The sequence below is a fragment of the Pyxicephalus adspersus genome, chromosome 4, assembly GCF_032062135.1.
Source record: "Pyxicephalus adspersus chromosome 4, UCB_Pads_2.0, whole genome shotgun sequence".
In the NCBI taxonomy this organism is placed as follows: Eukaryota; Metazoa; Chordata; class Amphibia; order Anura; family Pyxicephalidae; genus Pyxicephalus; species Pyxicephalus adspersus.
Genome location: NC_092861.1, coordinates 60,920,539 through 60,945,239, shown reverse-complemented (window position 1 = coordinate 60,945,239; position 24,701 = coordinate 60,920,539). Strand labels below are relative to the sequence as shown.

The following is a 24,701-nucleotide window of genomic DNA, read 5'->3' as shown; positions in this document are numbered from 1 at the left end:
GCACTAAATTTGCCGTGTTTTGCCACACCCTCTTTTTTACCACCCGGCTACAGCTTCCTACCACCCGGCTGAAAAAAATTTCTGGGGAGAACACTGAATTGGTTTTGTGTAGGTAGAATTTTTCCTTGAATTGCTGAATGGCTCCAAAATTTCATATACTCTTTAATATCATGAATGAAGACATCTTTGTAATAAAAAATAGGTTGTCATTATATCATCACAATGCTAACAACCGCTTTGCAGTTTAACCTACTGTTTTAGAAAACAAACATCCTCAAAGAAGAGGCATCTCATTTTTGGAAAAATTTCAATTAATTTCCAGATTGATGCTGTCCAAAAACACAGGGTTTATAAGAGGCTATCGCACCCATTCTAAAATTTCAGACCACGGTTTTGTGTAAGTTGTCCACATCAAAGTGACATCAGAGTGACATCAGTGATGAAATGTAACAAAAACACACAACCAAGCTTCCATTAGGAAACATCTAAAATCCAGGTTCAGCAAAAAAAAAACAAAAAAACCTGATGTGTGTTGCTTGATACTATTATTGTCATCTATCATCATATTTAATTTTCCCTGACACAGTTAGGAAAACCAAAGAACACATTGCCAACTGTAAGACACATTGTGGGTTAAACACTGGTGTAAGCAGACATCTCATCAGAGTCAGATGATTGCTTTGTATTGTTGTCTAATGTTCAAAAAAATTAGGTTATTTTACACTGCCAGTAAAAGCCAATACCAAAAACACAATTTCTTCATAATCTTTAAATATTGTAGTATGGTAATACCCCCATACACTATAAACACATTCAAATGGGGTTCCACAAAATTGGTTGGTTTGTCTGGTGGCTCAGTGGTTAGCACTTTGGCCTTTGCAGCACTAGGTCAAATCTTGACCAGGACACTATCTGCATGATGATTTAGGATTGAAAATACAGTGTCAATTTTATTTTTCATTTGTTCACATATGTCACCTCTATCTGTAGACACAGATGTTCAAACATGTTATAAAAACATGTTAAAGTTTCCTGCTTATTGTTGTACATGTAATTGCAAAGTTTTTTAATTTTTGGGTAGTGCTGTCCAGACATTAAAACTGCTGTCATTTTTTTTTTTTGCCATCTCCCCATTAGAATGATTTATGCACTTTATTTGTCCTAATGTCGCTGGGAAAATAAAGGTAATTCAATGATTTCACTTGCCACTAGAACAGGAAAAGATGGAAATTCTTCAACGGGAACACATTTTTCATGACAACTAGTAAGGGCAGGTAAAATGGCAATTTTTTTTATTCTCATCAAATTTCTAGTTGGTGCAACTATAGGATCGGACGTGACTCAAAAGTAGCTTTTAATCCCATGTGATTGTTAACCAATTTTCTTCTACTCAGTTATCAAGTGATTGGATGTACTGGTCAATATTGATCAAAAGTACACATGTTGTTCTATGAGTACAAACAATTGATTACATCTGATCAAAAGTGTATGCAGTGTTGAGACTTAAGACTGATTGATTACCAATTGGAAAACAATTGGTTGCATTGGTCCAGTGTAAAGCTGAAGTCTACAGAAAGTTTCCTAATGAGAATTTAATATCTTGAATTTGAAACCACAGTCTCTGATGCATTATTTACCATTCTGACAATAAAATCTATTTAATTGGGATATTGGTACAGCATAGGGCATGATTGATTAAAACTCTCCAAGACTGGAGAATATATACTTTTATCAGTGAACTTGGGTGATCCAGCAAACCTGAAATAGATCTGGTCCAGGATTGAAGACATCTGCAAACTAATATCAAATGACTTTATCGCAGGTTGATCCATCGCAGGTTTGCTGGATCACCCAGGTTCATTGATAATAGTGTATAATCTTAGAGAATAATCTTCTCCAGCCTTGGAGAGCTTTACTAAATCAAGCCCATTGTGTTAAGCATAACCTTTTCCCCTGCTCTATCAGCATATATCACAGTAATGTAATTTAGCAAAATGATTTACTGGTACTGGGAAAAAAATCTACCAGAAATCTACTAGTAATGTGTAACTTTTTTTCCTATGACAACAAATTGGATGGTTGTTCACATGTCAAGTAGCTATTAATGCTTCTGGAGTGCAAATGTCCAGAGATTCATTTTCACACCAGTAGAAAAAGCTCTAGCCAGTGTAATTCAATTAATTATCGTGTCCCATGGTGACTTTAACCTTTGAGAATCATATGCAGGCTCTTTGTAATGCCTTACCCAAGACAGCTTACTAAGCATGTTTTGTGGACATTCCCAATTTCTCTTTTTACTTGTGATAGGTACATTGATGTAACTCTTCTGCATGTTTCATTGTAGATTACATTGGGGTTTAATGCATAAATTCTTATTGTCTTGTTTTTTTTAATGTACAGTAGAATATCCTATTTGTTAGCATTCCTATTTATGTATGAGGGGCAGCACGGTGGCCTTTGCAGCACTTGGTCCTAGGTCCGAAACCCAGCCAGGACAATATCTGCATGGAGTTTGCAGGTTCCCCCCGTGTCTGCGTGGGTTTCCTCCAGGTACTCCGGTTTCCTCCCACATCCCAAAAACATGCAGTTAGATTATTGGCTTCCCCTAAATTGACCTTAGACTACATTAACAACATATGACTATATGCATAGTTCCTATGCATATTTGAGATAAAATATGAGTATTCTGTGCTTCTTTTGCTAAAAAGGACTAATTTGAAAATAAGCTTAAAAACATTAAGGGATCTATTTGAAAATTTTTTTCTTTCAATTCGCTCATAAAATTTGATTCTTTCCTATTCTTCATTTCCAATTTTGACAGCCATGTACTTTTAAATTAATGGCCACTAGGTGACAGAATGAGTCATTTTTTAATAAGAGACCTGTAGAAACATACGGTCATAAATTTAATAACAGCAATTTGACTGGGGGAATAGTTGATAAATTGAGCCCTTTTAAATAATTTTATTCCAAAAGATGAACCTCTGTGAAATAAAATGGTGGTAGTGGAAATTGTGCACAATATAAATCTATATATTAAAAAAATCACAAATTCTGTAAATTGTAAATACATTTGTATGTGTATTTGTATGTATGAGTGCAGGGCTGGGAGGGAGAATAAATTATTGTTTTTAATTTATAAGACACGCTGCTAAGGAAAATCAGGAAACTTTTCCTGTCTCTTTTCCTGTCTCCTCCCTGCCCTTCATCCTAATCATGCCAATGGAAAAATCTGAATTTTCGGACGGCACAGGTGAGAATCTCTACAAATGTTCCTTGCTCTCCTCTGTACAATTTTTGGTAATAGAGCTACATATAATTATTATCTTGTCTCATATATAAATCTGTTCTGTTAACAATTATTTCTGTAGATAACAGCTGCAGTGATCTGGCACTAAATGGAATCTTTTTATAATGGCTGACATTGTAAGAAAAAATGTCTACAATAAATTATGTTTATCCAATCATTTTTATTATACTGCTAGGAATAAAGTAATTTTGCTAATTGAAGCAATCGTATGAATGATGCCATTATCCATTGGAGTGTATTTTTACATATAATTTGTTTTCCTGACAAGGTTATTGTGTCCTAGCTGTGCTTTCCAGCACATGGCACAGAAGCTACATAAGACTGAAAATGTGGAGTCAGCAGCCCTGAAGTACAGGCAGCAAATTCATTTGGCGATAAGTGACTGCAAGGAAAAGCAAAAGCGCCTGAATGATATAATACAAGAGGTTGAACTGGAGAGAATCAAACTTGAAAGACTGTCCAAATCCTTGGAAAACATTGTATTAAAGGCCAATGACTTGGAACTGCTATTTCACAAGCCGATATTAAAAAAGCTTAAAGACCACTCTATAAATTCAGTTTTATCTCAAAATGTTCAAAACGTGGCATTAGGAATGAGAATGTCAAAAAATGAAAACAATTTTCTCTCTCCTCCAGCATACTGGTGCACTCCACACCCTACAGAAGAATAGTTAGTCCCCAATCTTTAAAGACAGATAGGTCAATGAAATAAAAGATCCTTGAACTGTGAGTGCATGTGGACTTGTAATTTGTTTTTACAAAAGGTTGGGAAAAAAATCTTGCATTACTATCTTGCAAACTATATATTGTAATCATGCTGAGTTTACAGTCAGATTAGTTTTTATTATACAGATATATGCTGACTAAAGCACAGACAAGTGAAATGGGGGGAACTTGATATTTGTTAATGCTTTATTTGTTGTATGAAAATAGAATAGAAAGGAGGATGTGTGGTCTTTTGTGTGTGGTCTCTCATCTTTTAGTTTATCACCACCCCCCAATCCCCTCCAAAATCACCTGCCAATGCTTCTGCCAGATCCATATTGTTCATGTATAGAAATAATTGTGCAAGTATAATGTCCGTACCATGTACTGCAATAATACTCAGAGCTCATGATGTCTGATAACAAACCACAGGGGTCAATGACAGCCTATACCAGGGGTCGACAAACTTTCATGGCCAATAGGTCATTTCCGGGGTGGGCAGGATCACACTAGGCCGGATTCCCTGGTGGTGGCCGGAGTCCCGCCCTAATGGCTCCTGCCACCACCAGGGAATGCCCCCTAAAGTGAAATCCCTCTCCACCGTATGCATTGCAGAGGAGAGGGATTTCCCTTCAGGGAGCATTGCCTATTTACCACGCCGGCGGAAGTATCAACGCCGGATGCGGTAAATAGGGGAGCAACAGCAAGTAAGCGGCACCAGAGCTCCTAACGACCCCTGGCCGATCCGCCTGCAACCTGCGGCTCCAGGGCTGTGGAATGTGGAAATGAGATTTGGATCAAAATGTATTTTATTAGGTTGTAGTTTGTTTGTTTTTTTTTGCTAGAAGTAGAGGTGACTAAGCACTCATCTGGATATTATAAGTTAATTACTTATTGATGGTTAACAGATTTCTTCATTTAATTTTATAGCACCTATTTGCACATTTTGTTAGTATATAACATAAATAAGGATTCTGAGTTGGTGGATATTTGTTAATCTAATTTTTGTGCAAATAAGTACAAAATACTTTTTTATAACCAAGGCCTGGTAAATATACCTAGGAGGATAGAGGCAATAAACCTCCATTTAGATTATGAATGCTAGAAAAGTCTAGTTATTTGGGTTTACATATCCTATGTACTGGAACTTTAATAGTTTTCCATTTTTTTTTTAACATCTGACTTAAAATATGTTTTAGGATATAAGTGGGAATATGACAACTACAAAAGTTAAATTTACATCAATATCTTTAAAAAAAAAACTATAATGATAATTTTATAGACCTTTATTGTAAGTTAACAGTAAACAGTTGTTGAACTTTCCTACAACAGAAATAATTATCAATACCTAATTTTGCACAAAAAAAAATTTAGGTATTTTTTTCTGATTATGGTTTTGTTAAATGAAAAACTTCTGAATACCACTCTGAAGTATATAAATGCATTAATACATGTTTCTAGCATTTTATCCTTTGTGTATTATCCTTGGATCCTTGGAGAAGCATCAAAACCAGTAAACAGTCCACCTAGAAATGATTTGACCAAATATAGATTTTTTCTGATGGATAATATCAGTAAAACGTAATATTAAGATATGTATTGTTATTGTACTGTAATTTGATTCATTGCTGTTGACATTTGAATGTAAATTGTACATTTCATGGAATCAAGAACTTTTCCTGCACATTTGTACTGATATTGTAAACCCAATAGGAGCTTGCATTTACTTAGCCAAAGAAATTTGTGTCTGCTTAAGTACAATACAACACAATATCGAGAACACTGCTAATTTATTTAGATGTATTGAGCTAAAAGCTCCCACAGGAGTAACAAACTTGGTTGTAGCTAATAGAGGTCTGTCTTACATTAATAGTACATTGTACACTGAAGTAATACACTTGATCACATAATAGTTCTGATATATAATTCACACTGATTTGTTAACTAGGTTTGTTAATATTCAAAAATGTAGACAGGGCCAGCCCTAGGTTACATGATGCTCTAAGCAAAGTAGTGAAATTTAAAATATATATTTAAAAAAACTCTATTATTTTAGTGTGCGTGCTTGTATATACAGGTAGTCCCTGGGTTAAGGACATCCGACATACTCCTCCTGGATACGAACGGGGCGTCCCTGCTCGCTGTGTGCAGAACAGAGGCTTGAAGGGGACGTTTTGCATGACTTGCAGAAGAAATCTTTTGCTAAACACAGCTGAGGTTGTGGGTGATCTTAGGGGGATGAGCTCTTTCTGCAGCCTCGTGTAACTCACTTGCCAGTTTTGTTTATGCCAAAAGGGGTACATTTTTTTGCATGGAAATTTATGACACCCCTGGTAGGTAAAAAAGTTTTACGGTTGAAGGAACCAATATCACCATTCCTGAAGAAATAATAATGAAATGCTATGAAAGTGTAATATCAGTAAAATGTGAACATGTACTGCCTTGCACTATGATGTGACCTCCTAATATTTGTTTAAACTTTGCAGCATGGATCCAGTATGTGCTGGTGACATATTTGCATTGTGAGGCTACCCTAACTGTGTTAATAATCTTTACAATACTTTTCTTATTTTGTAGTCAACATTGAAGAACAATGCTGCATCTGTGTTACATACATAATAATGACCCAGAGCTAAACACAGGAATAAATATTCTATTACAATTGTGACAAAAATGTGATGATTCTTCTTTTACTATCCTGGCTGTCGAATGTAAAACGTTAGGTAATGTTTTATAAAATAAAGCGTTAGCATGCATAATGAATAAAAACTGAAGCACGTTTTCAATGTATTGTAAATGTGACACATATAGGCCAATCCTTTTAGAATGAGGGATTTCTGAGTCCTTGCAGACAATGATATAGAATCAGTAATCAATGTAAGACATTTCAGTTTGTGACAAAATGTATTCTAAAGCATACAGACCATTTAACATAAGAAACATTATATGTGTCATCAGTGTTGCCACAGGTTAAATAAATAAAAACTCATTCCAGCCACCTCACCTAGAAAAAAAGCCCATTACAGATCTAGAATAGGCGCAGAGACAAGCCATTACATTTACAAATGAATGTAATAGTCTCCTTGCCTAGAAATACTTATAACCTGTTAGTGAAAAGTCTCAGGCACAAAAGAATATGATTATAATACAGGCGTGCTGAGCACTCATGGCTTCATGCAGAGCTAATAGTACTAAACATAAATGAAAAGTAATATACACAAAGTATCTTCATTTAAAAATGAAGCTGCAGTACTACAATGATCCCACACCAACCAGCCAAATGCTATCAAAGGTTGTGTGACATATTGCAGCTGCTCCTCAGACCCTCATCAGTAGTCCTGACATACTCCCATTAATCTGGGTTTTTGTGGGCTAAATTGAAATTGGATTCCTGACCCTTCTGTATACTAACACAAAAATGTTTCCTCCCGCCCTGCCCTTTTTATTTATATGAAGAATGTTCATAAATTCAACATTTTTTTTTTCGGCCAGCCTTTACTTGGCTCTGTGTGGACAGCCAACTCTCCAAGATTGACACACAAATGATTGTCCAGGATTCTCATTCAACTCCAGCAGAAGCTACTGTAAACCCATCACAATGTCACATAAAGTACAAATCATTCAGTTGTACAATGATGTTAATAAAAGAAAATAAAAAATGTTGGCAATGAAGAAATTCCTGAACTATATATAAATATGTAAATAGTATACATTTGCACCACAGGTCCTACACCACTGTTTGTTTAGTGAGCATCATCTATATTATAACCTTCTGGTATTATACAACCATGTTTAAATTTACATTAAACAAGTAGGAAAATGTTTAAATGGATAAACCTGTTTGGTGACACAAAGTATGGAGTGCCAAAACCACACTTCTGAATGTGCAGGTTTACCCCACCCTCATATGCATTTCTGGATGTGAATTCCCTCCACTGTCAACCATCAAGGCTGGCCTGTCAGCCTTGCAATCCATCAAGGGAACACCAATATGTAGTCCTGGATGTGTCAAATCTATTACTTGAATATTTTAACACATTTTCTGCTCCGCCATGGACAATAGAGAAAGCTGTGCAGCAAATAACTTAATACCTCCAGGATTGCTGAGATGGAACATTAAGATCAGGTGACTCACCAAACCTCAATAAAAGCCCCAAATTACCTCTCTACCCAAAAAAGATGATGACCTGGAAAACTTTATTAGACGATCCAATTTTTGCTTTAACAGCATACTGGAATCATACAAATTGCATGGCCTCCTTCAATTTCATACGTAATGCAAGCCTTTAATTTGAAACTCACATACTGGAACAATCTCATTGGCCTGGAAAAAACATCCCCTTTGTACTTTTAACACTTTTCTCCTTCTATCTATATTTTTATACATTTGCTTTATGTTTTACTTATGACTCACTTGAACTTTGCAGAATTGCTGCATTTGGTGAGCTTTCCCCTTTTTTCAGGAATTTTAGTTTTAGGTTTATATTGTTAAAATGATTTGTTGACAATAGACTTTTTTTAGTTGTAGGACCTCAGAATGGTTTAAGAGGATTCATATATCATATCAGAAATATTTTTTATTTTGGTTTCCTGGAAGCAGGAGAGAACAGTCCACTGACTCTTTGGGTATACCTTAGTTTTGGGACTTGGTTTTGTCCCCGGGTATATGGGTATTTTTCGAATCTTTCTATGGATAATTGGTCACATTTATAAAAGTTAAAAAATCAAGGGGCAAAGACAATATATCGGGATGTACTTTATATCTGCTGTAATTTTACTTCTGTTCATTTTTTTTTGGATGCAGGATTCTTTTATGCTATTCACGCTAGGTTTATTGTGGCCTAATACATCCTGTTTTATCTTTTTTGTAACCGATTGTACAGTATATCTTGAATGTAATGTTTTTTACTGTGTTTGTTGTATCTTGTCTTGCCTTTATTAAAAAGATATTTAAAAAAAATTAGTGGACAAAGTGAGGCTGTGAAGTGAACACATGCCTACTTAATTTAATAATTTTGACTTTGCAAAGTGAACACAACATTTAGGATGCTTGTTAAACAACTTTTAATCCTTAACTAAATCAACAGTGACTGTTTACTTTATTCACCATTCACTCAATTCCATACAAGAACAATTTTTTTTCTTGCACAAGATTAGGTAGTCAAAACTAATACAGCTTCATCTTATTTATTGAGCTAAGTGAACATTAATTTTATTTCTTTAGTATATCAACCCAAAGTATATTAATGCAAAGCCAGCAGCAGAGTATGTAAAAGGCAAATAACTTAGCTCCTGGTGTACATATATTATTTTAAGCTAAAAATAAAAACAACATTTTAAATAAATGGCCGAAATAAAAAAAAGAAAACAGTTGTTGTTCACACACAATTGGATAGTTGAAGTCAGCAAAGTTCCCCCTCATTCGTTAAGCTAAGTAAAAAATTTCCACACAATTGGATCATTTATTTTAATATTTTTTACATTTTATTGTGTGAAGATTCTCAATTCTTACTTTAAAACAGGCCACGCATTTCCCCTATGTGCTTTATACCATTATATAACATTGTCACTAAAATTACACTGATTTTTATAGCTTAGTTCTTAATGTTTTTTGTAATAGTATAGGAAAGTGATTTTCTTCTTTATAATTAACAGTTGAATTAAAACAAAATAAAAATATGAACACAAGTGAAAGTCTGTTTTAATTAATGATGAAACAACTAAATTTCCATCCCATGATTCAGACCCATGTTGAGAATTTCGGAAATAATCTATTCTACCTCATTCATCACTTGTTCCTCGCAGTACGCCAAAAGCATTGCAAAAAATGGATGAAATCCATGAAAACTCATATTCAAGACCAGGCCAAATACATTATTGCAATAATGAAAGTGGAAATTAAAAAGTAGTGCCTTCTGCTGGAGTCCTTTTATTTTACCTTCTTTTTGATAATTTACTTAACAAATGTAATCTTCCAGGGAGATGCAATTTCCGTTCTATTAAGCGGCTGCAGTTTTGCAAACAATTCAAACTAATCTATTATAATACCTATTGAATCAATTTTAATGATTTTAGTATCTTAGTAACCCTTAAGGGATTTTTCAAACCTGTTAGGCCAGCAAAAATCACTGACAATGGATTTATTTAAAGAACAAAATATCTAGTAACAATTATCTTTCATTAAATAATACCTTATCACCGTATATGCAGGAGGATCATTAACAGAGGAAATAAAATTATCAGAAATAAATATTTGCAATAAAGTTTAAGGGTAGATATTTTTTTAGTACAACTTATGGTAAAGAACATCACTGGTCTACATGAAAGAGGGTACATTTTTTAAAATGGGGCAATGGTGAAAAACTAAATATATAAAATTCAGGCTAAAGGTTTTGGATCTGGGTTCAACAGGCAACTATGACCTGAAAAAGGCAAGTATCAGTCCACACCTGGAATGGCTAAACTAAACAAGCTTTGGTGTTACTGAACGTGAGAAAAGAGAGTTATAAACAATTCTAGGATGAACAGATTTTAACATGCTAAGGACTATATCACACTAAGGTTGCCTTATGGCACAGCTCCCTAGATGCCTAAATCATAGCATAAAGAACAATTTCCATTAGAGTCACTTGCATTTTGGTAACCGGAGGGGACCTGATTTAGCTGCACTTCTACTCATAGGCCCTAAAGTTCAGATGTTAGAGCTCACACACACATGTAGTGAAATAATGCAATAAATACAAAAGTTGCATGAAAGTCTTCTAATGAGTTTTTATTTCAGGGGATTCTCAAATTAGCTCATTTTGCTTTATCTGAATATTTGCAAATTATACATTTGCAGAACATTGCACAATTCAGAAACCCAGACAGCAGATGTAAATAGTATGGGTCTCTGCAAAGTGGTCAATCTGTAGGTGTATTTATACAACTTACACAATTTATTATACATTACATTGCAAATGACCAGATAGAACACTGCATTTACTCTGTACATTGTGTTAAAGTCATGTCTTGTGCTATAGCCAGCAAGTGAATCTATAAATATCCAGGTATGAGCTGTACACGATTGCCTTAGGTAATTCTTTAGAAGCAAACATCTACATTTAGCATAAAATGCACATACACGATGGGTTTCAGTCAGCTCTATTTCAATACATATATGTTATGTGTATACATTTAGAAAATGTAAACAGCGGTATCTTTAGTTGCTATAAGATTATAAATAATCCTATATTTAGCATAGAAAGTTTTATTTTTATGGCAAACATTTTAGGTCAACATTGTTATGTTAGGTTAATCATAAAAAATCAAGGAGATCTCCAGCTGGGAGTATATGTAGGTTAAAAAGTAACGTTTTCAGTGAGAAGAGTGAAACTGTGTTCAACATCTAAACATTAAAAAAACAGGAATTTTCTTTTAAATCATTACCTAGCACAGCTTCTTTATGTTAGAAGATCTAATTTAGTAAATAAACCCTTATATGTTAATCCCCCAATATATTCAAGCTGACTCCAGCTACTGACAGTTTATATTAAAAAATAAATACTGCATATATAGATGGATAGATAGAGCACATGCACACACTCCAAGGTAAATTGTGATGAGAGAAACATGGAGAAAGACCACGGAAGACTTATTTGTTGGTGCATCTAGAATTTTAGCCTGTCATATTACTAGTGCCCCTGCCATATTACTTATATAAAACAAAACTGTAAATGTTTAAATATTACTATAGGCTCTGCATATCTTTGCTTGCTTAGTTGTACTGTAGAAGCTCAATTCATTCACTTTAATTTAACTAATGACTGAGATATTAGTGGGACAAAACTGCTCATTTTTTCCAATAAGAATCTCAGAGGATTTGTAAATGTTATTCATAGCATTGTCATTAATACCTCTGTGGGAAATGCAAGCAGAATAACCTAGAACTGCCTAAAACAATCTGTAACAGTTCATCTAAATACATACTGTAAGCACAACAATTTTGCTGAATGCAATACAATCTATTTATATGATTTCAATAATGTGCAAAAATGAACACCATAACAGAAAGTAGCTTAAAGGAAAATAAGTAATAACATTTGGCATTTGCTATATATATATATATATATATATATATTTATTACATAGAGCAATATACATGTACAGAATATACATGTAATCTTCCTTCATGTAGCATATGACATTACAATACACTATATTTCACCCCCAGAACACTAGCAGATCCTAGTAGTCCACATAATACGCTCAGTGACCCATTCACTATGCACCTCTATACACACAGTACATACTACCATCATACACCCCTCTAGAATTTCTATAAATGAACCATAATGGTGTATATATTTCCACTCAACAACCCGCAATTCGTAGCCTTGGGTGCCTGTTCTTAGCTGAAAGGGTTGACGTCCCGTGTGGTCACCTGGTGCTGTTGCCTATCTGCTTCAAGGTTCAACATGTTTTACATTCAGAGATGCTCTACTGCATATATCAGATGTAGCAAGGGGTTATTTAATGGCTGTTGCCTTTCAGCTCAAACCAGTCTGGCCATTCTCAGCCAACCTCAAGAATCAACAAGGCATTTTCACCCAGAAAACTGCTACTCACTGGATATTCTCCCTCTTTCAGATCATTCTCTGTAATACTTTGAGAGGATTGTGAGTGAAAGTTCCAGCTGGTAGGCAATTTCTGAAATATGCAGGCCACCCCACCAGGAACCAGCAACCATGCCATGTTCAAAGTCACTTATATAACCTCATTCTCATGCTATATTTCAATTTCAACAGGTCACCTTTTCAATGTCTACATGAATAGTTGCTGCTATGTGATTGGCTTGTAAGATAAATTGATCACATCGCTTTGCGAAGAAATAATGTCCTTAGCTTATTGTCAACCTTTAAACCTTGCAAATTATTTTCACAGCGACTCTTCACCATATTCAATACTTTAAGTGAAAAATCCCAAGCTAGGTAAGATTTCACTTAGGTAAGTGAACACTTTTAGTAAATGAATCATATTGTTTTTTCTCAAATCCATTTTATTGAAGTCTACCTCTTCAGGGCATTTATTTTGTTCCATTACTTTCTGATATTTAATTCTGCATTATATTTTTATACTATTTTAGTTCTGTAACTGAGATGCTTGGCATTGATCCTCCGTATGTCAATTACAGGTTATCAAAGGCTCCTTCATCTATTTACAAAGGAACCCCTAAATGAATCAGGCTTGCTACATTTTGGTTTCCTTCATCTTAACTGAACTCAATTACCATTTTTTTAAATATATTTTTTAAAAGCAGTGAACTACAGACTTCCAGGACAGCTTAAGAAAGTCAAGGACTATTGAATACAAGGTTACAGTGGCTACAAGAAGATAAAAAAAGATTTTAGGAGTACATGCAGAGAAAAGAGAGAGGCTAGAAATACTAGTAGATATTTATAACAACTTTGTCCAATTTTTACAGGAAATAGAAAAACTTCAATAAGATACACAGAGTGATTTAAAAAGAATCTAAATCTAAATAATCATTTCTGCTATGAAACTGAAATAGTGCATTCAAAAGTTAGGTACTAAAGTACTGGCAATTCCTGGATTTGTATAATAAGGAATTTTGCCTATTGTTCCTATTCCTAAATGCAGAAAATTAGGAATGTTGCAGGAAAATGCTAGTACAGACTAATCACAGCCATTTATATTTTCTGCATTTAGGTAAAGGAATAGGCTTCAGAAAATAATTTATTCACCCCAGGAAATAGAAATCGCAATAAAGGGCACAGCAAACAGAAACAAAAATGAAACATATCTGTAAATATCAGGACAAAGTTTGGAGCTGGGCACCACTCCACAAGGAAAAATTGATATATGTTGCATAGGTTTTTTCAGTAAACGGTTAACAATATAAAATAAATCCCTAAAACCAATGCAAGGCATTGGATTCATGGTAGAACAGCCTGTGTGCTCTGCAGATGAGCTTATAATTCCTCATAAAATATTAATTCATTTACCAAAGAAGTGTTTTCACTTGTTCTAAAATAATGAAAGTATGATGTCAAATAATATAAAGAATTCTTTTTATAGTAAACCTTTCAGAAGGCAGAATTATTAAGGCTCAGAACATGATACAAAAATACACAAGCAGAAGGTATGTACAATAAAAATAAATCATATACCAGATCATTGGAGCCAGATTAAGAATGCAGCTATAGTTTCATACAAATTTACCGTATTTTTCGCCGTATAAGATGCTCTGGAATATAAGACGCATCCAATTTTAAAGGAGGAAAATCTAGAAAAAAAAGTTCTGAAAGATTATTCCCCTTCTGATCACTCATGTGCCATTCAAATTCCCTTTCTGATCACTCTGTGCCTTTCAAATTCCCTTTCTGATCACTCTGTGTCATTCAAATTCCCCTTCTGATCACTCTGTGTCATTCAAATTCCCCTTCTGATCACTCTGTGTCATTCAAATTCCCCTTCTGATCACCCTTCTGCTTTTTTTCCACTGTACGGCAGTTAGGACAGGGAACAGCAGGGGGCACTGTGCCGGCTTCTTTCACTGCAGCCAGGAGAAGAGAGGAGACACACGCTGTGCGCAGCCACATGCAGCCAGCGAGGAGAAGAGACACACGCAGGATCGGGTATCGCATGAGTATCTTATTTTAATTATTTTATAACACATTTGTCGTATAGGATGCACCAACTTTTCCCCCCCAGTTTTGGGGAAGAAAAAGTGCGTCTTATACGGCAAAAAATACGGTAACCTCTTAATGTAAATTTTGGGCTAGCTTTATTCTTTCTTGCTTTACTATTGGTCCTTCAGTGTGACAAATTGATTTCTGAGCTTCAGGAAGTCCAGGAAGGCATAGGGTAAAGGGCTCAGTTTTTACAGGGCAATAGAATGATTTACATCTAATCCCAGCTGCCTATATCCATTGGGTATGTGTTGTCCTATAATGAATATTAGATGAATATTGTAACCTCATTATGACCAGTCTGGGGAAATTCTGTAATAGGTACAGGTTTCAATTAAACAACCAGGACAAGTTTTTGCTGTGTAAGAGGTTTGCAACAGCCTTACCAGCCTTTCTCAACATTTTAAATATGGAGGAATCCTTGAATTCAATTTCAAGTCTTAGTGAATCCTTGCTATAATCACTTCGTTCATTAGTTTTCTGATTAGTGGGAAGAATGCCTTACATTGGTGGCCAGTGGGAAGAATTTCTCTTACAGATAGCCAAAAATATCTTTGGTGTCAGTTAAACTGACCTGAGATTAAAACTTTCACTTTTAAAACACCTGATTAATCAAGAAAAAAATCATCTCATTTTTAAGGTGCACTGAGTGGATTTTCTGACTTTATTTGTCTTTAATTTCAATATCATAAGCATTGCACATGCACTGTAATGCATTAAAATCACATTGACTAATAGTAATACTACAACTGACATACTCATGGGATAGCTGGTAATGCCACTAACAATAGTGTAGGACACTAAAAATAGTGTAAATTTCTCCACAATGCTGGATAACAATTGTGTGATGGATATTATTTCTGCACCTTGCCCTGGAATGATTAGTTTCAGGAACTGCTAACGGCTGATGTATTCTGTGCACCATGTAACTACCCTGGTTTGTTCTGTGAAGGCTAATATTTACATTTTGGCTGTACTCTGATATGTTCTGCAAGTGCTAATCGCAGCTGGTAGTCGTTTAATTTAATTACCACAACATAACAATAAAATAGAAATAAAGCATTTGTTCAGCATATTTCCACAGTCCTTCAGTGGCCAACATCAAGCACATCCCCATAAAAAAATGGGACAGTGTTCATTAAAGAGAGACTGTGTTATTAAGTTATTATTATTATTATTGAGTCAACAGTATCAACAAAACCTACTCTATCTGGGGACAATATATTGCCCCCACGGTACATTTATAGTACATAAAGCCCATGTAAATTTACTTGCATAAATGTCAGAGAACACACAGGTAAAACTGATACATAAAAAGGAAAAATGATGTCAGGGAGTCCTCAGTCTTCCAGCCTCTTCTAGATTTATTCTAATTTATTATTTAGGGTATGAAGGACACTGGCTTAAAGAAATTGAAAGGCCGGTTGCAAATGGAATGAAGCAAAGGTATAAAAAAACAAAAAAAAGAAGGGATACAGGAAAACTGCACAAAAACAGTTACATATTAAATACAAGTTCATTCCAGTCTATCAAAGAAAATATCCTTTGGACCTAAAAGCACTGTCTTCACATAATTGATTTGAAAGTATATCAATGTATTGGCCCCAAATTATTTAAACAATCAAGTCAATAAGAACAAAAAGCCACATCCCAAAAATCGAGGATTATTTTAGAAGAACAAGAAGAGAGATCCAGAAAAGCGTGACTTTCAAGGGCTTACTAGGTATAAAATCATTTCATTTTAATCATTTTAAAAGATGTGTTGCAAAAAAATAAAAATCAATCAATATAGCTATGGTAATAGATCTCAATATCATCAGTAATTTTTGAATAAATCAATAAAACAATAAATCACCTCTCAAAAGGGAAAATCTCTCACAAATTCATTGTACAGTGGGGGAGGGGGAACGGGTTGGTGTTCATTTGACGTGCTTCGCAGCAATTTTAGTTGCTTCCTCAGGAATGATTGTCCTATAGACAGCTCTCCGCAACTATGCCAGATGTCGGCGGGTGCTACAAGAGGAAGGCTGGCCTGTGTGTGGAGGTAAGTAAGGTAACTTTAAAAAAATCCAGAATTTTGGAAAATCCGGAGGTTGCCGGATTTTTGATTGTCAACTGTATATATATATATATATATAACAATAAAGGTTGGACAACAAAGTTGAACCTGTAGTTTCAGGATTACGCAACACAGATGTAGCGATGATGGGGGTGAAAGGACAGCAGGACACTACAGGGCTGAAGAACAAAAGGGCCAATTTTTGAATGTGTTTAGGGTCAGAAATCATCCAAGGAGAAGTGTATCCAGGATTGGAGAGTTCATAGAAGCCCATCCAGATAAAGATGAATCCAACCAAAAGATAAAAAGCCCAGATAGGTAAATAATGTGGAAACCCAAACAAGATTAGAACAGTGTCCTGATCCCTAATTTGAATGTAAGCTTATTAGAGTGCTTTTGTTATGTCTTGTTTCACATGCAAATTTTATAATATAGTAATATATTAATAATAAAAAGCATATCTGCAAGTACTTATAAACAGTATATTGCAGAGTCTACTAAAAACATTTTCTGAGGCTGCTATTAAAGTAGCTATCGATTTGCAGCTTACTGAACTGTTTGAAATGACAAGTGAGTTCATTCTTTCTAATAAACTGCATGTTCCTGAGTGATTTTCAATACTATGTGACGCTCACATACTGCATCATAAACAATAAATGAAATCATTACACGTGTGCTACTTTAAATCACATTGGGTGACATATTCTATGTCAAAGAAAATGTGTGAATACAATATATAAAGAAAATGTTTAATTAACATGAATTTAAATAAATGGTATAGTTATCTCCTAGTGAAGTAAACAAATAGCAACCTATGTTGTTAAAAAGGCAGCAGAGTGTAAAAAATACGGTTTGACGAGGAAGAAATAATTGATAATATACAGCTTTAGAATTTTTTTAAAACCCAACTCTGGGCATTTTTTTATTGGGGCCACGTGAATGTACAAAATAAACATAAAAAGAAAAAAAAGCTCATGTTGTAATACTTAGCAGTAGTGCAGAGCTATCCCCTTTGATTGCAGTTATAACAGCATGACAGGAAAAAAATAAAATTTTAGCCACCTGGCTCTCTTTATCTGACACTACACACAGCCTGTCCACCTGAGACACCCAGACTCAGGCTGCAACTCACCCCAGTCTCAAAGATAGGTACACTTTTATTACCATTTACCAGGTGCTCCAGTGCCAATCACAATTTCTAGTCTGGAAGTGGCATGGAGTGCCTGGGCAACCAATTCCTTCCAGGACATACTTTTTGCCCTATCCAGGCCCTTTGATCCCTTTCCAGGCAACAGTTGGAATGATGATGCCAAACACTCTCCAAATTTGGCAACATAAATTTCATTCAAATACATATTCTCCCTCCCCAGATCACTACCCTGGGAGTAATCTATAATGTTACAAGGCAACAAAGTCCCTTTTCTAATTCTGGGGACCTAACAATTGTCACCCACTGGTTAACTGCTCTACTGGTGATGGCAAGAGTCTCTACAAAACACTTTCCTTCACTATTCGCAGATATACACTTTTGAAGTTTTGTTCTGTTCCCCAGAAAGCACATCAACGTTTTCAAAAGCAGACATATATAAAAAATATGTACAGATATTTCAGGAATAAGATATTTTGCACATAAACAACACTATCACTTTGTATGGAATTTTTATTGGTAGTACCGTTCATGTTCTAAAAAAGTGCGCAATTTATCGACCATTTACCATCTGTGCACTACATGCAAACTTGTGCTGGGAAACAGTTTTAGACGATTTTATTGATTTACCACTCCCCTTTTATTCCAGTCTGTACCTTACATTTGAATCCAACATAACTGTCGCGGTCATCACTTCGCTGACCTGGGAACATAGCACTGTAGGTTTGTTGCTGATTCGCCACTAGTTTGGGGCTTTATCCCTTGGCAGTGATCCCCTCCAGTCAGCTGAACCTGAAATTGTAGATAACCTAGGGATTGTGGGATTGTGCTGGTTGCATATGGCTCACCCATTCTTTCCAGGACACTCTGGGCCTGGATCCCAAATCAAAACTCGTAAATCTGCAGCAATACAATGACTTATGGCCCTAACCAGGTCCTTTAATCCATTTTCCAAGTAAAGAAAATTTGGCAGGATATATTTCATAACATTACATTACAACTACAAACTTCACTTTACTCCATAACCAGTTGTGACTAGCCAGGAAAGCAGTGGTAGTCCTAAATATGGATGTTTTGGGAAGCTGAGCAGACATGGGAGTGACTTCAGCATCAGCCTACTGAGGGCATGGTGCAATCTAATTTGTTTTTTTTTTTCCACCTGGTTTGCATACTTGAGAGTGCTGTCTGGGATCTGGATAACAGTGAGGTTGCTGCATTGCTACTATCTAAATGGAAAGGTGAATTGGCTGTACCCTTGTCTGAGTGTAAAGGAATCTTTGGATGGACATTTAAAGCCAAATTCCACATTTTAATAATTACATTGTCTTTTGTTCAACAGGAAGATATTATAAATGTACTACTTACAGTATTTATTCTATTGTTTATTTGTATTGTTGAAAGTGTATTGTTTTTAGGTAAACAAATATTTAATACAAAAGAGCAGGGATAACCTTGAGCATATTGTTTTATATGAATCTTATTTTTATTTTTAATCAAGACAAATAATTGCACAGAACTAAAACACAAATGCTGCAAGTACATAGAAGCATGATGATGGAACTACATCTCCACGCCTAATATCTTGCATATCTAAAGCTGATCACCTTTACCAACAACACTAGGGAATTGACAGTAAATAAAGCAGAACAGTTGCATCCTTTATAACCAATGTGATATCCTCAATGGACTATGTGTCATAAATCTTTAAATAGACTGTTATTCCAGCACTATAGCCTTCAACTGACCCTGAGTCCTCCATGCATTAAAGGATTTTCACTTGTGCTAAGTGAATGTGATATTCTGCCATCAGCAATAAACACTTTCCAACATTTTATCTATAAATACTGTTTTCTGTGTGTAAATACATTTCTATTTGGTTTGGCAAAACACAACTGAACACAGTTTTATTTAAAAAATAAATTAGGTTACATTCACCACAAGATACAGTTAGGCATACATTTTTGTCAACAGTAAAGAAAGCATTTAGGCAGTTTAGCAGTTAAAAATACATATCTGTAAAGGAAAGAACTGTGATTAAGCATAACTACTAAGTGATCAGATTAACCACTTTAATGTCACTGTAAACAACCCCAAACTATCCTCTAGATGAAAAGTTCACTATGAAAGGAAAAATAAATTAAAAGCCATGTTTACCTGTGTTTCTGTCGGGCAAAATACAACAATGTTTCTGAAGAATCCCAGGCAAAACCTTGAAAAAAGACAAACAAAGTAGAAAAGAATATTAGAAAAATCTGATTATAATTATTATATATCTATACTGAAAACATTAAATTTAAAGAAGAACTAAAGTTTTAGAGTGCACCATATTCAATTTCAGTGCTTTGGTGTGAACTGATGCCACAACCACAAGTAATATTTAATGAAATCTGCAGATTAAAAAATAGTTTGAAAGCTTTTGAAAGTATATCAACATATTAAAATTTAGTGACTGAGTTTAGATCTACTTAGTTGAACATCAGTTAGCAGAGTTAAAAAAAAGTCATCAAGCTTCCCAAATCCCCAAATGTTACTATTATTCAATTTCATATTGTAATCCTGTGCCTTAACAACACTTAAGAGTGTAATTTCTGCTAATGATGACCAGTCATCTCTCTTCTCTCCCAGACTTGTTAACACCCCCATGTAGTCCTAGAAAGACAACAACAATGTCCATCTCTAGAATGTGAAAGCATACCTTACAGGACTATCCTCCTGGTGTCATACTCTGTTTATGTAAGGAAAGAGCATGTAGGCTAGAGAGGAAGCTTGCTCATACTCCAGTGGGTGACACATAGGTGTCTGCCTGTGCATCTGTCCATGCCTATATGAGCAAGAGCGCTTGCATCACTGCCTGACTTTTACCACCTGTATTTGATCTTGGCTTGTTCTGGACCTGCTTCTGTCAGCCATTTTGTACCACACCTGCTTGTACATTGTCAAGACTGGTCTGTCACCTGACCTGCTTCAGGTCTCTAGTTGTATATTTCTAATGCTAGCACATTGTCGACCCTGGCCTGTTACTTGACTAGGTTCTACTGGGACTTGTGCCCATGCTGCCCCATACTTCTGTCATCAACTCCAGCATCACTGGGGTCCAATTGGCCTCACTTCTTCTGACATCCATCAGGTACATAATAGTTTATATTAAAATTTTGGCCCGTTTGACAGCTCTGTTCTAGTGGATGAATGTACAATTTCTGCCCATAAACCTTCCATTTACATGTTAATATATTTTAAAAAATATTTTCTGAACTCCCCATAAAAGGTCCTTCCTTGGAAACATTCTGTTAGAGTATGCTATGGCTCTGTCCCTGTCTCCTGTGTTATCAACCTGTCACAAGGCCTTTTGAGGACTTCTGTAGGAATTGAATGGTCCACTGCTGTCACTATCAGGAAACTCTCCATGGGAAATATTATGCAGCTATAGCTGAAGTGCATGGATCTAGAAAGGAAAAGACCTTCCTGTCTGGATGCTGACAGAAAATCGGAAGTACAAGTCCTTTATTTCAAATGTAACTAAAGCCAAAATTCAACAAGGCAAATTCTTGAAGCAATCATATTGATTAGAGATTCCTGTCAACATGTTAAGGATGCTCAATTGCTCTCCACCTACTTCCATATTCTCATCATGGCTTCCACTGTAATGCAAGGATACTGCAAAATGTATTTATTAAATGTTCTGACTTTAACTGTCATATGGGCACACGTGATTGACCCTCCCACACACTGAATACAGGAATAGGAGGAAAAAGAATGGTATTACATTGCACAAGCACATCTGGTCCCTAAAATACATAACTCTCTCTACACAAGATTGCCAGCTCCCTCTAACAAACCTGCAACACACACTGACAATATAGCTGCTGTGCACCCACCCGTTTATATAAAAAAATCTGGTTTATCATGTAATTTAGATAACTGTTTTTGTGATTCGGATGACCATGGTGCAAAGGAATTGCACTGCATTATAGGTTGTTTCTTATTTTTGTTGGAGAACCTGCAAGCTTTTGGCCAAAAATGTGTACATTTTGCAGATACTGGTGATTTTACATATCCCAAACCTCATCCCTATTATATATGATCTCAGTCCTGTGAAAGTATTGTAAATAAACTCCTATAGGCTATTAGGCATAACAGAGTGAGTGACAGGGCAGTGTTAAACAAGTGCTTTGGAAAACCCGTAACAAGAAAAATAAACCAAGCTATGATGGTGTTATAAAAATTATATAATAACAAGAATATTCAAGGCAGTTCTGTTCCACATACTGAACTATTTTAAATGAATTTTGCATAGCACTTAAAAAGCTGCATGTCATTTTTTTTCTGCTCAAAGATCATTAAAAAATGTATAATTTAAGAGAAAGCAAACTATTGTCAAAATTGTCAGACACTGCTTTTGGAACCAGAATAAACTGCAATGTGTAATTACATTACAGATGAGTGACATTTGCAATATTTGGATAACATTTACTTTGCTGGGACCATATTTGTATTTGTATAATTTTGCACCAGTAAGCTGCACTACTCTGACACCTAGTGGTGGGTTTAGTCCATGACCTCTACATTACATGAATGCAGATATATACTTTATCTTTAAACCATAGTATTTGAAACAACTACCGGTAGTAAACACATTCATCTAGAGGACTGTACTGCAATTGCAGCCTAATACAAATAAAAAGGTTTTTTTAGGTTTAAAGCGAAATTCACAATTATTTTATTTATTTATTAAGCTTTGGGCAAATGGCAGGTAAAGTAACATGCTTTAACTTTTTTAACAGGGTCATTTAAACTAACATTGTAAAGACGAACATCACTTTTTGACCCATGTAGTTTACATTTCCGTTTATAGAAACCTGGAGCTTTCAGCAGATTTACAACGTCAAACAGCCAAATACAAAAACTACAAAAACTTTGAAATTGTGTACACATCAGCCAGGGACTGTAAGTTTGCTTTAAATATACACATAAGGTTTATTAATTAAAAGGTGCAAGCCCTGGGAAGCTCGGATTTGTAAGGATCAGGATTCAGTAGGACATATGAGAGTTGTAAAAGTGCATGTGAAGGGAAAACGTTTTATATTAGTAAAAGCAACAGCTTAAACTCTCTGTTGAGTCTTCATGCAGTTGAGATTCACCTTCTCTATTTGTCCCGACACAAAATTTAAGGGAAATCCAAAATGTGTTGCCACCTAAGTTCCACTGACTACTGTTTAAGACAGATATACACCTAACTTTGCTGAGATTTTTCCCCATTCTCTTATTTCCTGTAACTTCTGTACAGGACATACCAGGGTTACATACGAGATAGGGACTGTAGGTTTGTTGTTAAGTTGAATTTGTCGGAAGTCGGAACAGGTACATTATTTTATTAAATGCAATTAGGACAGATGTTTGTCTCAACATATTATTATGCAGCGTGGTGTCAGTTACTGTAAAAAATGCTCACTGTGAGTTAATCACAATGCAAAAAAAAAAAAAAACTTTATGGAGCCTAGACATTCATTAACTTCTGGAGCAAGCTGTGCTTTGATATGCAAAAAGAAACAGCTGCAGAGTTTGTCTTGGTCATTAAAGAGTTACAAGATGCTACAGATCAGCCTTACAACCTCAGTTGTGTTTAGCAAAAGATTTCTTCTGCAAGTCAAGCAAACCACCCTCTCCAAGCCTCCATCCTGCACACGAGGGAGCAGGGAAGCCCCGTTCATATCTAGGAGTTGTCCATATGTAGGATGTCCCTAACCTGGTGACTGAAAGGGTCTGAGACACTCCATTTTGTTACCTGAGACACTCCATTTTGTTTTCCATTCTAGTTCTAGTTTTAGAGATTGAGGTATTTCTTGTTATTGTTCTGCCAAACAAGTGTCCTTGCTGACATCTGCTAAATTCAGATATTGCTGACAATTAAAGAATAACAAGATGTCTTGTACGTGTCTGAAACAATGTAGCAAAGCGGTTTTGTATTAGAACAAAGATACTATTATCTCTCTACTGTGGTAAATGAGCAGGCACAGTGATATTTTGTTATGTTATAAAACTAGATGTTTGTTACAATAAAGTTGAATGCTGCTTGATACCATACGAGTGTATGCGTCGTTGACCAATTCTTCCCAGGCGCCTGTTCTGATGCACTGAGGGACACTGGGATGGTGAGAGATCACAGAGAAATAGAGCCAAGAAATCTGCACAGCCTTTCAGTGACTACCTGTAATAGAAATTCCCCCCTATGGGGCAAGTATAGCAATAAAGTTACTAATAGGATTTCTGTTAAAAACTAATGTTGTATTAAACTAATGTGGTATTTAAAGTGGCTTTACATACACTTTAAACACTACATTCACTAAGTAAATGCAAGCATAAGGCGAATTCACCACGGATACATTTGTAAATTTGTTTTTTCACTAGTGCTGGAAATAACACACTTCCTGTCCCTTGATGTCTATACTCACTTTCCCACAGTATCAATGGAAGGAGCCACATGTTTACCTTTTCTTATATCCATTATCAATGTGACTGATGGGACAAGTAGTTTGCAAAAGATAACATTGTTTATAATGTCATTTCAGCTTACTGGGATTGACAGGGGTATTTCATTTCTGGCACAATCAACAGGTATTTTGTTTTGTAATTCCTACAATTTTTCTTAAATGCAAGGGGATGCCAAGATAATATAATTATAATCAATTATAATATAATAAGGTAAAATTGTATTGGGGAAAAAAACCCTATTACCATCCAAAATCAAAATGTTTTTAGGTAGCAAGATCCTTACTTCTAAAGCTACGTACA

The 24,701-nt window shown here is 35.3% G+C and overlaps 1 protein-coding gene across 5 annotated transcripts in view; it reads right to left on the bottom strand.

The window, feature by feature from the left end:
- DLGAP2 (DLG associated protein 2) overlaps positions 1-24,701 on the bottom strand; it is a 433,479-nt gene that overhangs the window by 341,115 nt on the left and 67,663 nt on the right. For all 5 annotated transcript variants that reach the window (XM_072408410.1, XM_072408412.1, XM_072408411.1 and 2 more), the window contains one exon: positions 20,067-20,121. In XM_072408410.1, coding sequence (XP_072264511.1) covers positions 20,067-20,121 — 55 coding nt within the window. The remainder of the gene's footprint in view (positions 1-20,066; positions 20,122-24,701) is intronic.